Below are 16,658 nucleotides of genomic sequence, written 5' to 3'. Positions count from 1 at the left end.
ACCAACCCAAATATGCACACAGCAGTGCTCTAGGATAAAAATTGATTCATCTACACCCTGTCTAGGGTCAGAATGGTCTTCCAAAAGAGTCATATGAAAGGTTAAGAACTCGGGTGTTGGAAAAGAATCGTTTGTTTTGAACCTTGATCTTTCGGGTTTAGCCAAATCAAACGAAGATAGCCCTATGTAGAAGACGTACGACTTTTTGCGCTCTCCTAAATCGTACGCTAATGTGGTAAGTCTAAGTTCACTACACTTGGAAATTTATGCTCGAGTCGTATATTACATCGTACGGGTACTTGGTTTACATGAACGACGATTTATTCGTTGCTGGCTCGAGTACAGTAGTACACATACGCGTTAATTTCTCCCGTTTATTACGTACCGAGTACCCATAAGAGATTCGCGATACATTTATAAACAAACACACATACATCGTGGTACGTACTTGACTTATTCACGGTTTAGTAATTTTTCGTTCATACGGTACCGGTCTTAATAATATTATTATGTTTTTGGTTTCGTAATAAAAATAAGGAAAAAAATTACTCTAGACCGTATCTGAATTTCAGAAATCTCGTTTACGCGTACCTACGTACAAATACGTAATTATCGAAACTTACGAGCCAGGGTGGACGACGGACGTATACATGGAAAAAGACCATAGACACACCGTATAGCGCGCTACTAGGTTAATTATAAACAACTAATAGAATTTGATAAACGACAAAGTCATCTCTCAACGAGTGGCCAAGTTTAGAATTGCAAATGTCGACGTTCGTGAAGATAGGTTGCCAAAAATTATAAAACAACGTGGCTACATAGGCAGTGGCGGCGACCGAAAAAAAAAAATCGAGTAAAGAAAAGATCAAGAAGTCGACGGTATACCGTACAGGCGCTTCGCTGCCATCGTCTTCGGCATCCCGCCCGCGCCACCGCGCGTTACCGTGATAGCCCGCCAAAAATTATTCGACTTACGGAAACAGCGTCGTGTTACGTTCGCGTCTTTTCGTCTAATTTGAAATAGGAAAAAAAATCGGGGCTGGCGTACCGAGAGGTTTTGTTCAATCACTGCTGGCTCTTTCACCTTCCCTACATGAGGTTTATTTCTAACTGAGCTGAATTTTACTATGGTCAATGACATTCAAACCCATACATCCTGGAGACGAGACAAAGTTGAATTTTTCAACGACGACGAAAATGAACCAAATCCTGTAGCCATCACAGTATGTTTCTTCATCTCCCGCGGAGAGTATAAGGCTCGTCATGAAACGAAATTTTAAATTAACGCGTCTCAGAAAAATGGCGAAGTAAGTATTTTCAAAAAAAAAAAAAATCGTTCAAGAAAACAGAAATTGGAAATTCCATTAACAAAAGATGAAAAAATTGTCAATGTCAACGTTGATGAAATTAGATCAGATGCCAGAAAAACACGAAGAAATTCAGGTATCATCACTAAATCAACACTTCGATAAAAAAAAATTGCACATACAACATTACCAAGCAGAATTTTAAAGCAGTTGAGCATCGATTGATTGAAAATTAGGTACTATCACCCCGAGCCAAACTGCGAATATTTAAGCTAACCCTACACAGTGTCGCCATTTTCAAGTAGATATTTGCTATACGAATGAAAACAGGCATAAAATTGGAGAAATTGCGTCAAATTGAAATGACCTAACTCATCGAAATTGGTAGGAGCTTTGCTTCATGTCGCGAATGCTGCGCGAGCGGATATATCCTTGACAACGAATTACTCAAGTTGATATCACGCAGGATACAACAGGGAATACTCGGAGTATGCGTTATGTGTCTTAATTTACTCATATCATACAATATCATTCGCAACTTTATCAAATATGTGGGAAAAATATTCGTGAAAACCAAACAAAAATTTGAAACTTGATCCAGTTTGAAAACTGTTGGGGTAAGGTTACACATTGATTTAAAGAACTCGAATTGTCGCGATCTCTTCTTCTTTCAAGAGGAGGGGGAGGAGATCATTTTACAACAATCTTGGGCTTAGTATTCGTCAAAAAATGTGAAAATCTCACTTCAATAAACATTATATAAGCTGAATCAACCTTACAATCACAAATTACGAACCATTTTACCACAAAATTGGTAAACAGGAATTATTAAAAATCATCGAGCACACATTCAGAATATACAAAAATACAACATTTCTTACTTCTAAGGAACAATTTTGAACATTTTTCCGAAATACATACATAATTATTTTCTAAGGTTATCAGAAAGGATCTTTCAATCTGAAAATTTCAAATAGGGTTTCAGTGATCAGCCCTTGTTGCGTGTTGTACGAGCAGGACGAATATGAGGAAGAAAACCTTGTCAACGAAGCCAAAATGGTATGCTGATGTGAAATAACTACCGAGATACAGACCTATCAGAATATTCGGGGCAAAAAAAAAAAAACAACAGCAACAACAATAAAACCAGACATCGTTGATCTGCTGCATACCAATTCATCTGCTACCTACGTCATTTGACGTAATTCGGTTAATGGATGATGTTTAGCCATTAAATAAATGGAAAGGAAAAAGATAGGGAGCCAGATCATTAACGAAAGAGCGAGGAAAGGGGGAATCCAACCAAGTACATGTACGTACACACTACACATACATAGATGATTCGCGATCGACGAAATAGTTTGGTTATTATACGAATTTTCCGCGCACATTTTGCATGGAAGTTTTTTCATTTCAAGAGCCAGAAAAGTCCACAAAGTGGAAAAATGATTTAACATGGTGTCAATCGGAGTTTTTTGACCGAAAATCACTATCTTTTCACTACTTTTTTCACTACCCTTAAAAAAAATCGCTGCCTTCCAAAATATTTTTAACCCCCCCCCCCCAGAATGATTTTTTTTTTTTGGTTTGTACTCAGTGATTTTTTACATTAGAGTATGTCCTGTAAAGGATATGGAACCACGACGACGACGAAGTACTTACACGTTTTAATCAATTTGAAATCAATTCAATGACTTTATAACTATTGCTATATTTATCGCGCGAGAGATCGCCCACAAGGTACACAGATCTTATCAAAAAGGCTACAGGGCTCACCCTCATGGAGTGTACTAGACAGGCCGAAGACAGAGAAGGTTGGAGGCAGCTGATTGGGGAGGTTCCATAGTCACAATGCTCGGATGCGAGTGAACGATTGAGAAGAAGATATTTATTCAAGTTGTTACAATTTCTCATAAGTACATGTTGAAAATACAAAATGAGCGAACTCGAAAAATTGACAAATCAACTATTTCGAGAATAAAATTATTTCAAATATGAAACATGAAGGATTTTTTTTTTTAAATTTTCAGTGGTGATTTTTCCGAGTGTCTAGTCCAACAAAATTTCGAAATAAAAAAGTAGTACTTCAGCAGGACATTTTTTAAACACATGGGATTTTTCAAGAGAGAGAGGGTTGGAAGAGGCAAAATTTTTCGCTTTTCCAATGTCTTCAAACATCCCAAGATTTTCCTCAATTTTCCTCAAGCAAGCGGATATCGAGAATATGATTTTGTTATTTCAATTTTTGATTTCATTTTCACCTTTACGGTTGTTGTTAATGTTATGAAATTGGGCGAACAAAGAACTTTTTTCAAAATGAAAAATGTAAACAAAATCAATGGAAAATTTGAACAACATTTTGGAAAGAAATATACCAATTTTTCGAAAAATCTATCGAAAATTAGTATTTTGAGGAATATAAAAACGTTGTTTTCTTGGGTGATGAATGAAGAAGTTCATTATTTTTGCTTCAAAATTTTAAAACTTGGATGATTATTTTTTTAAAAAAATCAAACTTGAAAAAAAAAGCGAACGAGCCCGAGTGAAGCGAGGCCGAGAAAGCTTTCAAAAATTCATGTTTCAAGGAGTAAAAAAAAGTTTTTTTTATGGAGGTAGGGGAGTATTTTTCTGATCGAAATTTCTTGAATTTGAACAATGCGTTTTTTACTAGTATATCGAAAAAGAAGAGCAAATAGCCCGAGCGAAGCGAGGGCAAAATCTTTCAAAAATATGTAATTCAAGCTCTAAAAAAGTGAACAAATGTACCATTTTCTAGAAAATTTTTCTTGAGCGGAAAATCAGATTTTCCGCTTTTTTTCATTTTTCACTACCTTTTAAGCAAAATAGCTGAAAACCACTACTTTTTCACTACTTTCACTACCTGGTAGACACCCTGTTTAAAAATAAAGAAAAAAATCATCACATTAGTCGCCATTTGGTCAGGTGGCGTAGAACCTAACTAACGAAAAATAAAAACGGATTCATAAATACAATGCCCTCTACAGACGGCGACAGTCGCTAGATTCAGTAATTAAAACTTAAAAGTAACAATTATTTATGCCGTAAATTTCATTCATGAAATGCTCTGATTTTAGAGTCAAACTTGCAAAAAATTTTCAACATTTCTACACGGGCAAAATTCTTTACCAACGTCCTCTGAAAATGATCAGAAAAATATACAAGAATCTACTTGAAATCAAAAAACTGTCCATAAACCCTTTCAGAATCATTATCAAAGAAAAGTCCACATCATACGAATATAACACCACCATCATCAAATCTGACCTAAAGAAACAGCAATCCCCCCCCCCCTCCTCTCTACAAAAAAAAGTTCAAAAGACAGCAAGCAAAAGGTTCGTCCAAAAAGCATACTTAATATCGCCATTACTGAACCACCTGTAAGGCCACCAATCACCTCCACCACAATACCTCTATCCAGTGAACATCCTCGCTCTAAATCATCCCAAATATCAAAATATAAACGGCCAGTTTTCTTTAATCAACTCCACATTGCGGTATGGTTCGATGAACCTTTACTCTATCTCACGACTTCATCATCGTGTACCCTCACGTAGCACAAAATTGTGATTTCAAACGCGAACCATAAAACTGACTATGTTAAAGAAAATGACTCTTCCTCTACCCATTTCCACACCTCGATGACGACGATAGTACAGCTTTTCCACGTTTAATATAATGTATTTGATGGGTATAAGACAGAGATAGAAAGATCAAAACTACACTACGTAATGTATGTACGATAGATAGATAGGTAATGATAATGAAAGACATGGCAAACGCAGCCAGGATAAGGTGGATGAGCGAGGGAAGAACCAAAAACACCAACTAACCAGCATCGGCAACGAAACCGGCGTGTTTATTGTTTTTCTGCATGTTGAAAATGTTTACACAAGCGATGACAACGGTAAAAGTAAAAAGAAAATAAAGCCTTCAGCCCGAAGATGAAAGGCGCTATATTTACATTACAGACGATGCGAACACACTCGATATCTCGATAAACATTAACAAAATGAAACTTTTTACGGTTTACGGGTCTCGTCGCATCACACTGCCCTGTCGCCTTGCCTCGTCTCATCTCGTCGCCTTTATTAGCAATATTTTGATATATGTGTACGAATATACTATATAGGTACCAAGTGAATTTTTCACGGATAGTTTCAGCTCGCCGAAGGTTACTAATATATCGCATATACGAGTACGTAAAACGCATCCCCTTTTAATATTTTTCGAAGTAAACGTACCGGTACCTATAGAATCGTAACGAAATGGAATACTGAGCTAACCTCAGGCGGCGTGCAGAACTTTGAATCTATTTCACTCCATATATGTATCTGAGAAGCAGAAAACGTTATTTTCCATATTTATGAGAAAACTGGAACATAATGGTGAGATTTTTCACAATTCGAAATTGCTTTTTTTTCCTACTCGAATACTACATTTTATTTATCAATCGCGTATTCCATGTCCTACTCTAGGTAAAAGCAAAACGTGATTTCACACAAATTAACAACGATTCTGAACATTCTCACCCTCTCCCTCTTCCTTCCCAAATGGACCTCAATGATGACCTATGAAAACAGAAAATATGTTGTTCACAGTGTTTATTTCTGCATTTCATAGGGAGAACTCAAGTCTGTATAAAAATGAATTCAAAAATCAGGAATTTCCGAATCTTGCCCCATGATTTCGAAGACAGACAAATTCATTAATTTAAACATATTTTAGTCATTTGCTCATGTCTTTGAATCGAAAATTAAGAACCATGTCAAAGCAAATCAAGAATCAACATTGAATAAAAAACGTTAAAAAGGATTACTACAAAAACACACACACACACACACACACACACACACACATGCACAACCTACCTAGAAATTGTTTCAAAAAAATTCGAACACTTCTAGTGCAAAAGGGGAGGAGGGGAAATTGGAATCTGGAGTTGAAAATGAAAAAGTACCATACTCAACGTAGACGAGATAAATTTGAAACTTGGGCCTGAAAAAAATTGGCTGCTGAATAAATTCAGAGTTTGATAATAGGTAATGAATAAAAGTTGAAAAATGTTCAAATTATTCTTTCCGAAACCTAGTTTGAGTATTAAAATCGAGAAATTGACGTCATAACCGTCAAATGCAGAAAGTCTCAGAATTGAAATCGGTACAAAAAATCAACTTGAATACACATTTCATTTTTCCATTAGAAAACACACCACCATGACCACCAATCGTCAAGCTCCTCCAACCGTAAAGCATCGAATAAATAAAATATCAAGTTAGAGGGGTAGGAGATATTGAAAATTCTTTCTTAAAATATAGTTTTTCCATCAAAAAATGTCATAAAAAAAACAAAAATGCGTCAACTTGATTATAGATAGTTTTCGACACAACACGATTTCCTCCAAAATAAAATTCAGATTTTGAGAATTCAAGTGTTAAATACTCAAAAAAAAATGTCTAACTAACCAAACAAGCCCTTTGAAAAAGACAAACTGTCATTTTTCAACATTTAGAAATGATCGTGAAAATTGTGCAAAATACCAAATTAACTTCAAACTGATTCGAAATTTGAATACAAGAAAAAAAAATTTCGGATGGGTTTTAAAAAAACACTCAATTCAATGAAATATTATCCTTTTTCTTCTTTGAAAAAATTTCCAAAAATTGGTCAAATACTATCAAGGAAGTGAACTGTGAACGTGAAAGTTGTAAAATTTAGCAAGTAAAGCTAAAAGGTGCGTTTAAATTGACGAAATAAACCACATAAAACATTCAAAATTGACCAAAAAATGTTGAAAAATCATAAAAACATAAATAAAATATAATTTTCATTTGTCATGAAAACTGTAAAAAAAAAAAAATACGGAAAATTCACCAAAAAAAAAAACTACGAAAAAATTCGTAAAACGTCAATACTGAATGATGATAATTATTATGAAACATGCCCAAAATATAAAAACTAGAAAAAATGTATCCAAATAGCCAAAAAAAATGAATAAAAAAGTTACAACAAAACTTTATGAAACTAAGTACACTAAAATTGTTCGGGAAAAATAATAAAATTGCCTAATTTAAATGTTGAAAATCACGTAGACCTCGAGTGATTTTAAGATCAGAATTTGATTCAAACACATGATGGAAATTCTGCATCGAAATGAAATGCCTGTGCATATCTTGATTCAAGTTTGAAAAGACGAAAACCTTCATTTCATCCAGAATGAAATTTTCTTCCAATTGATTAATTTTCAAAAATTATAATTTCTCCAAGTTTTCTACATGACTTCATTTCCAACTATTTCGAATCGTACATCGTGATGAATGAATAATTAGCTAAATTTACTCACTGAAATAGACATTATTTACGAGAACTATATCATATGCTTCAAATTCCTGGCCGAAGAGTTGCAGGTGAAAGGTAGAGAAGTTTCTCATAAGAACAGAGGAGTCGAAATGTTGTCTGCAACTCAACTCTCCTCAGAGAAGATACAAAGCATATGCCCAAAATCCAAACATAATCATACGTATAGCTAATAAATCTACCTCGTACAAAACTCAGAAAAGACTTTACCTGACGAATAGTCAACGGTTGAGGGGGCTGTAAGGAGAAAGCAGCCGGTACAAATGTTTGTATGGCAGTTGGTAAAGCTGTAGCGGTAGCTTGAGGCGCTCCTGGGGCAGTTGGATGTAATGTTATCAAAGGTCCGGTCGCCGGAGCGGTTTGCAAAGCGTGGTACGGATGCTGTACCGGGAACGGAACCGCAACCAGTTTCTGGAACGGTAATCCCCAAGGCAACGTAACCCACGCGCCATTCGGATGGTGCATTATGGGGCGGTGGGGGTGGTAAATAAAAAGGCTAAGAAATTGCAGCCAATTTGTAAAATTAAATACGCGTGTTTTCAAAATATCACTAAACGCGAAGTAGTACAGCGAACAACGATCGGATGGCTGAAATTCAAAATTGATTAGATTTCGAGTCGAATTAAATTGATACTTAACAGGTAATAGAAGGATTTTGAAATTTTTCGATGAAATTTCAAGCGAGAAAGAACATACAAAAATTGGAAAATTGATTTTCATGAAAGAGTGTTAAGAGAAATTATAAACTTGAATTTGTTTCTTTATCGTAAAAATTGGACAAAAAAATTAAAATTGCATCAAACTTTCAATTTAAAATACGATACATGAGATACGTAAACGTAAATCTATTCCTCCAACAATATCATCACCAAACATTACTAAAATCTTAATCAGAAATCCACGAATTAATTCTATGGTTTACATTATCAATTCGACTCGAAATTAATCGTCAATACCTTTTTTACGTATTCACGTAATACACAAAATATAAAAATACCTCACGAAAAAATTAGTTTTCACCCGCGAATAAAATTAACCATACGTAATTTTTTTTCACCAAATAACGCGTTAAATTTTTACAAAAAAAATTACAACTAAGACAAAAAACACACTAGGAATGACTCGATTAAAATATTTTCGAAAAAAATAGCCAACTCGCCGAAAAACTCGACACGAGAGTACTTACAGCTGGCAAGTCGAACGCAAACTGTTGATGATACACCAAACCATCTCGCCTTTCGGTAACCACCGCCGTCTCTCACCGAGCGTCTCGACGCTGACATCGCGACGCACCGGTGTATATTCCCTCCTTCACGTAGCTAACTATGTGTTTCGACGTACCAATACAAATAATTCTTACGATCGGCAGATAAGCATGATATTTTCTGAAATGGGCGTTTAGGAGAGCTACTGCGATAAAATTTGAGATTTCTGACCATTATGTGTAGCATACCAGAGTGCTTCGGTTCGATATAATACATTATTACGTGAAATTATACGTGCTCAGAAGATGCTAAACCTTATGTGATATGTTAATAAATAAACTCTCTGAGAAACACAGAATAAGCAAGAACATGAACTCATCTACCGGCACAATGGCCATCGACAGCGTTCTGTACATCTATGATAATACACTCACCTCAGGATCTGGTTGATCTGAAAACAGTGGATAATCTTGCTCTTTATACAGCACGAATGTTTCTTCGGCAGGAATAGGCTCCTTCGTAGAACACTGAATGGCCTGATCTTTGAATTTGTCTGTTAGTACAGAACACATCGCGAACTTTCTCGTCTCAACAAAATACCGCGAAACGAGACGAAATTGAGCCGAAGTCACCAAATTAGCCGAAACACTAAACAATTTCGTCAGCATTCCACCTGAAAACGATAATTCGTATAGAACGTGAGCTGGAAACAATGTGTTTCCACTGTGAGAGGCGTATTCCTCAAATAATGTAGAGCTGATGGCTGCAATAAGCTAAGTGAAATATTTATGAAACATGAAGAATAACTTACCACAGTGGTGAACAGTTGAGCTGAACCAAAAACCGATTCGAATGATGAAAGTTTAAAAGTTCATTACACAAAACGGCGACACATCGAACATTCGCACATCAACAAAGCATACGATTTAAAAGCGAAATAGCTCAAATACGACGCAGTTACATAAAATGACAAAAGACAAGACAAACTTGTCGCATTTTTTTGAAATTTTGTACAAAAGTTTCCAGATCAACGGAGGAAATTGACCAGCCGGATCAGCCGATCAAAATAAATCAACGTGCATTTTGCGCTGAGCCTGGTGAATTTCTGGTCGGTTTTTCATTTACTCGTTTCTGATTGGCTGTTCCATTAGGTAGGTTATGTACCTACATATCGAAATTGCGGGTTTTTTAGCTGGTCGTTTTATATATCCGGGTACTCTGAAACGAAGGTGTGATAAAAAATTTCACATTCGCGCCATATTTATTTGTAATCAAAGTTGATTTTATGCGTTTGTTTTATGAGAAAATTAATCTTTTCAATTTTTACGAGATTCTAATGCAGTGAACTGAAAAAAAACTAAGCATTGAATACTTAATATATCGTATGTGAATACCTTACGTGCATATCCAAGTCTTCGCTCGGTTTTAAACGTTAAAACACAAGGTACGTAAAGTTCACCCGGTCAACTTGATTTATCAATTATAATTAAAAAATGTTCAACTTTCTGTTGCAGGTATACTTTTAAAATGGATTCCGAGGTGTATAAATTCAATAAAACTTACGAAGAGCGACTGGATAATTTGAATACCATTCTTCTCGATACCGAAGATACCTCATCTGTTCCTCAGATATCAAGAATATGGTCAAATTATTTGGAATTATCCATCGAGCCCGTTGGTTGGAAAGCATTGTGGTATATGTCTAGAAGGTGTTGTAATGAACTAAAAGTAACATTTCCTGCCATCGTTGTAGTCACGGTAATACACGTTTTACTGTCATTTATTCTACGTGTGTTCGCATTAGACTAAATTAAGAAGAGTTTCAGGTCGATTACATAGATTTTAACGAATTGACCGCAAACGTTACCGTCGTAGAAGTTGAAGATGTCGAAGAATCGAATAAAATACCGGCTAAAGTGAATGACGTGCCTTTGAAAGAGTTATACATTACCCTTAATCAAGATTACGAAGGTCCTGATTTCAGTATCACCGCTGAGTGTTTGGATAGCTACAGGTGTGTATTTTGGTATAAATTTGATTTGAAATGAAATCGTATATTGATGACGAACTGTTGTAGATTTTTTTTTAACCACTTATGGTGGCCATGGGACGATGAAGATAGTGCTACGGAGAACTGGATAGAGTTACATTTCCTGTTCAGATTAAAATTGTAAGTACATTCATTATTTTTCGTAGTACGTTAGGCTGAATTATTTATGTAGCGTCTTAATTTCAGATTTTATGATATGCTGAACGGGAATATGCATTACGTGAGCGCAAAAACTATCAAATTTTTGATAGAAAAAGGTAAAGAAGTGTACAACAGCATAGAAGATATACAAAACGAGCTTGATGGCGTTCACGATCCGGAATCATTAGAGGATTCTCGCGTTGTAAAATTGATTGAGCTAACCGAAGAATTATATTCTATCAAGAAAAAGCTACTACATTGGGAAAATCCTGATTTGAGGTAATTTTATAGTTTTCAAACTCGAATATGTTCGGTTACATAATAATGGAAATTTTACTGCAGGAAATCCTTGAACGCAGACATTCAAAAAAAGCACCACACAAAAGGAATCGCTGTAGTGGTACCAGAATGTTCTATGTTTGAGTTCGCCCAGTACGCCGATCAAGCTGCGAAGCTGTGTTCTGAAACAGAATTATACAAGTAAACAACTCCACCGATAATTTCAGTACGAATTGCTCATTCGAAGAAAATTTCAAACGTTTTATTTTTTTCAGACGAACTACAAACACGTTGAGAGAAGCATTACTCTATTACATTCAAGGTGATACGATTTTTGTCGCGCCCAGTTCACAATCAGTCTCTGGAAACGAACACCTTGGTCATAACGTTACCATCAGAGGTTTTGGTCCGAAGAACATGCCAAAAATTACCGATGCTCGTTCGCATTGGTGTCTTTTTGAAAGCATCGGAGATAACATCGTTATGAATGATCTTACAATCGAAGTACAATCTTCCAGAACTGCTATAGCTGTCAAAGGGACCACGTTTTTAGATTCGATATTTTTCAAAAATACGAATACGAGTTCCATGAGCGCAATTACTGTTCACTCGAAGGGTACTCTGGTTGCTTCTAAATGTAACTTCGAAGGTTTCAACGTCGCTATTTTATGCATGAAAGGAGCAACGTTACATCTTATGGATTGTACTTTTCAGAATAATGATGTTTGCCTCAAGGTTCGTCAGTAAATATTTTTATAACTTTAATGATTGTTGATACGATTAGAGTGTTATCGAGCTTTTTTTTTCTAGATTGAAAACGGCTGTGAAATGGTGGTGGAGAATTGCGATTTGAGTGAAACTAATAGCGTTCCGATACAATTCAGAGATGATTCTGCGTCTAACAAATGCACCACTTCTATGGAGTTTTTCAACAGGTATATTTCATTTATGATTTTCTGTCAGAAACTTGACGCTGAGAATTAATTTGTGCAATATCTTGATTATTTTCAGTGTGGAAGGTATCGCTTTAAATTCCATTAAAGTTGCCGATACACAAAAAGTGGTTCAAGTTTTGTAATTTATGAAAAAAAAACGAATAGGTATGCATTCCAATTACAAACTCGTTGATCCGAATTTTGCATTTGGAAACGTTGCTTCTTTATAATTTTTTAATTTGATAGGTGTAGTTTTTAATGGAACTTTAAGTAACCTATTGTACGCTTATTTTAATTGTTTACCAATACTCATTATATGGTTTTAACTTTCCAACTCGTTTTTAAGCTTCAATATTTATTATTACTCGTAGGAATGATCAAAATTATAAAATCGTTTCGTATAAACAGAATTGAGATAAATTTAGGAAAATGAAAAACGCGTCACGCGATATTCCCCGACACAACCTTCAAAAACGTCATCAATGTAAAAAAACAATTCAATCACTTTCATCGGTTCGATTCTGTGCATTGGCTCTGTTCAGCGGACAAAGACTATCCCCTTCTTCGTCATCTTCGGACGCGTATAAAGATAGTTTGTCGGTAACTGTTCTCGCTTCAGAAGGTAGAATCGTCGTTGTAATATCATCTTCGTCAGAATCGTTAATCATCGAAAACGTCGGATTGTCTTTCATTACGACGTTTTCTGTGAAGAAAAATATTTTTTAAAATGAAAAGTCAAGGTAAACGTTTATAAAAACTAGCTCTACTTACCAAATATTGATTTTTGTGCGGGAGAGTAAACGTACACCATTAGATAAACGTAAAAATTGAGCGAAGCGTATAATGCCATGAATGTCACAGATGTAGAATGTGATTGTTTGTCTTTTATATCGGCTGTATATCGATCTTCGAGGATACCAGTAATTCCGTAATCTAGGCTCCAAGTACCATACCAAATCGTTCCTAAAACTGCTACGTTCGTGGTTGCGAATCTGAGACGTTTATCTAAAATGATCCACATTGAGTAATTCAAAATATTAACTTTTACTTTTCCTCTTTTCAAGTTTTTCAACGATTCGTGATTTTATTTTTACCGAAAAATGGCATAGTTCGGAGATCGGTGTAGGCTTTCAGCATAGATAGGAGAAGATAAATCATGTAGAATACCACGAACAAAACCCACCATTTCGTAATCGTCTGTAAAAATAATATCAACATTTGAAGTAAATATCAGTGAATCATTAACTTAATCATGTTCATTTCGCAGAAACAAAAAATTTCAGCACAAGTAGAAGTAGATTTAGGTACCTGATAAACAACTGAATCCAACTTGAAACTAAAGCTGTAATCCAAATATTCGTAAACTTTTTGATAGTAAGCAATCGTCACGGAGAGCGCCCATAATACGAAAACAATCACAACTTTTTCCAAGTAAAATGGTATAAAACGTCTTTCATTCTGTAACAAAATGAATAGGTAGGTGAGTGAATATTGAAAAAAATAGATTATTATTTATTCCCCAATCGAGTTCAAAATATGGTTACCTGTCTAAAAGCGTGATAGATACATAAATTAAATAGAGTTGTTCCAGCTAAAAATGTTATTTGAGAAACACTTTCAATTAAACCGATCAGCCAGTGATCACAAAGCGTAGTCATGGAGTATGTGGGACCTGCAATCGAAACATTTCCATCAAATTTGAGAATCGTGAATCATCTCAGCTCATGGGCAATTCCAATTCGAACGGTACCGGGATTTCTGGAAACAACATGGGCTGAAACCCCCATAATTAAAATTTTAGCTGCCCAGATTAATTGATAATGTTTGGATTTTTATTTTTGGAAATTCAAAATTGACTCCTTTAGCAAATTATATTTGACAAAAAAAAAAAAAAAAAAAATTGAAAATACACGCATAGGTACGTATTCACTAAAAATTATTGAAATTAGTCCTGAAAGTAATAGCAGCTCCCTCGAACCGAATTTCATCATTTCTGGCCATTCTGAAGCCTCCAGAGCGATTTAAAAATTTTTCACAAGTCAATTTGTTCAACTGAAAATCGGGCTGAGGCTGTATCCTCTGCCTATTTGACGGATTTATTCACATTTGAGCAGATTTTTAGGCGGCCTTCTGGAATGAATTCAATTTTTAGCTGCCCAAATTAATTTCCACTCCCTCTGGAGAAATTGAAAATCGCGCAGGAGACTCCAGAATGGTCAGAAATGGTGAAATTTGGTTTGAGGGAGTTGATGTTGCATTCAAAATTAATTTCCATAATTTTTAGTAAATATGCATTTAGAAAAAAAAATATAAAAGTGTAATTCGTCAAAAACGGTCATATATATTAGTTTTCAAAAATTCGTAAAAAGTTGAAAAATCAATTTGGGCAACTGAAATTTTGGTTAGGGGGGGGGGGGGTTCAAAATCGGGCTCAGAGCAGTGTAGTCTATCAAGATCTTATTGATGGACTTACCTAATGGATCCGAGTTTACTCGTAGGTAGAGAAATTTTTTTCAAAAAGACTCACCATCGTAAAATAATAATAAAGGTAATAATATCATCAGCCATTTTTGCTCGTAGGCCCAATCGCTAATTGCATATTTTCGCAAAGAATTTCCGAACCATAACTGTAATAAAACACAAGTTATTTATTCATACCTAAGCGTCATATTATAAAATCACGAATAAAATGTTGGACTATGAATACTCACTGTAGCAAAGAACGTCATAATCACATAAATAATTCGAAATGACATCTCAATCTGGGTATATTCAGGAGTGTAACTTCTAAACTGAAATCCAAAGCTATATAGGTATTCTGAATAGGCACCTATTTTCTTAATCCATTACTTAGATTCGTATTTCATCGGTTACGTACCACGAATGTGACTTGTTTAATTGTATACTTTCTATGAAAACTTTCCAAATGATGAAACTTGACATAGAATCTATACCGGACGAATTTAATAAAACCCAAATGAGCTACCATGATAGGATCGCAGATACGTTTATTGCATTGCACGTGCCTCGTTCTGGAAAATATAAAATTAATGAAAAATTAATTGATATAAGTAGGTAGGTAACTAATCAAAATAGTCAGATTTGAAATAAAGGATTTACTCTCACCTATTCTTGAAAGTATATTTTTGGAATATAGCTGAAGTATCATTTTGATTTTCACCATGAATACTTTGATCGTCTTGCGACGAACGTAATCCAATCGCGGAAACACTCAATAACATATTCTCAGCATATACTTCATCTGTAAAAGCAAAAAAGCAGACCATCGTCAAACGATTGATTGAAATATTCCTCGTGGGCAGTGAAAATTATCGCTACCGGGGAAGGGTGCCCGGGTAAACCTACCATCTACATTTTCTGTATGTAAAATAGCGAATAACCATAATTGTTTGTTATATCTCGTCAAAGGTGGTGTAGTCAAGTTGAATGGCCCTCCATGTTCAAGCCCATTTTGACCAAATATAGCCGAAGTGGTTGATTCTGAGATATTTCTATAACTAGTGTATTCGATTGGAGGACCTGAAAAAGATGCACATCCTTCACAATATGTTTTAGTGGGATTAAACTTGATACCTATCTTCGTAAGTATGTTTCACACTCACCCGATAATCCGATTATTAAGGCAAGTAACCACAGTATAATGAATATAAAATATACAAATGTAATCTCGCCCTTATTCATAGAATACAGTCTCATTTGTACGCACCTAGACGTAGACAAAACATTGAAAGAAATTACAATAACCTTAATTATAATTCATCGATATTTGATCATAAAAAGGTACCTTTCGCATTTATCGTGGTGATACGCTGGTGATATATATCGACTAAATTGACTACACAAATCATCTCCGTCGCTTCCCATCTGCAATAACAGATTCCTAAAATTATGACAACATGCCGACATACTTCTCAGTATTTATATGCACCAGCTTGATCACCCAAATGAAATATCTCTGTAGGTTTATGGCATTTTTAACGAATACCTACAAAAAGCGATAAACTGAAATTTCAGTCATCTGACTTCCAAAAACCTCGAAAATATAATATTTTAATCAACATGAATGAATGAAAAATCAACTTTATATTGTTGCGTTTCAGAGTAAACTGACAAAAATCGATTTTTATGAGTATGCGCTTTATGGATTCTATTTGAGAGTTGATAATTTCGTACTTCTTTCCTCTATAAAGTATCAAGTGTATTCTGTTCGTTTCATGGAAAATATCTGCGAAGCGAAATCGATCGATCGATATTTTACTTATTTGGAAGGCGCGAAATAACCGAGACATGAAAATTCCAACGAAAACTTGTTCTGTGTTTAATCGTATTAAGTGTTCTGAAA

General features: G+C 35.1%; 3 protein-coding genes across 6 annotated transcripts in view; 1 reads left to right on the top strand and 2 right to left on the bottom strand.

The window, feature by feature from the left end:
- Positions 1-9,932, bottom strand: part of LOC135833021 (uncharacterized) — a 238,517-nt gene extending 228,585 nt beyond the window's left edge. For 2 of the 4 annotated variants that reach the window (XM_065346621.1, XM_065346622.1), the window contains exons 1-2: positions 9,702-9,932; positions 9,325-9,563 (exon numbers count right to left, since the gene is read on the bottom strand). In XM_065346621.1, coding sequence (XP_065202693.1) covers positions 9,325-9,558 — 234 coding nt within the window. In that variant the 5' untranslated portion in view covers positions 9,559-9,563; positions 9,702-9,932. Of the gene's footprint in view, positions 1-7,895; positions 8,274-8,641; positions 8,950-9,324; positions 9,564-9,701 lie in introns of those variants that run through there. The other 2 variants (XM_065346618.1, XM_065346620.1) reach the window with 2 other exon arrangements.
- Positions 9,933-10,145: 213 nt separating this feature from the next.
- Positions 10,146-12,629, top strand: nesd (nessun dorma). Its single transcript, XM_065346630.1, has 9 exons — positions 10,146-10,334; positions 10,405-10,648; positions 10,717-10,904; positions 10,968-11,060; positions 11,127-11,360; positions 11,424-11,561; positions 11,636-12,095; positions 12,171-12,295; positions 12,372-12,629. Exons 2-9 carry the CDS (start codon positions 10,418-10,420, stop codon positions 12,436-12,438), a joined length of 1,536 nt encoding a protein of 511 aa, XP_065202702.1. The 5' UTR covers positions 10,146-10,334; positions 10,405-10,417; the 3' UTR covers positions 12,439-12,629.
- Positions 12,630-12,633: 4 nt separating this feature from the next.
- LOC135833023 (transmembrane protein 181) lies at positions 12,634-16,610 on the bottom strand. The gene is made up of 13 exons (XM_065346624.1): positions 16,490-16,610; positions 16,101-16,301; positions 15,919-16,022; positions 15,662-15,835; positions 15,422-15,557; positions 15,174-15,327; positions 15,007-15,087; positions 14,823-14,922; positions 13,840-13,967; positions 13,604-13,753; positions 13,390-13,492; positions 13,067-13,300; positions 12,634-12,998 (listed from the first exon to the last, which is right to left on the bottom strand). Exons 2-13 carry the CDS (start codon positions 16,220-16,222, stop codon positions 12,793-12,795), a joined length of 1,692 nt encoding a protein of 563 aa, XP_065202696.1. The 5' UTR covers positions 16,223-16,301; positions 16,490-16,610; the 3' UTR covers positions 12,634-12,792.
- Between the last annotated feature and the right edge of the window lie 48 nt (positions 16,611-16,658).

The sequence above is a fragment of the Planococcus citri genome, chromosome 1, assembly GCF_950023065.1.
Source record: "Planococcus citri chromosome 1, ihPlaCitr1.1, whole genome shotgun sequence".
NCBI lineage: Eukaryota > Metazoa > Arthropoda > Insecta > Hemiptera > Pseudococcidae > Planococcus > Planococcus citri.
The sequence above is the reverse complement of the archived record's forward strand: the minus strand, read 5'-3'. Positions and strand labels throughout refer to the sequence as shown.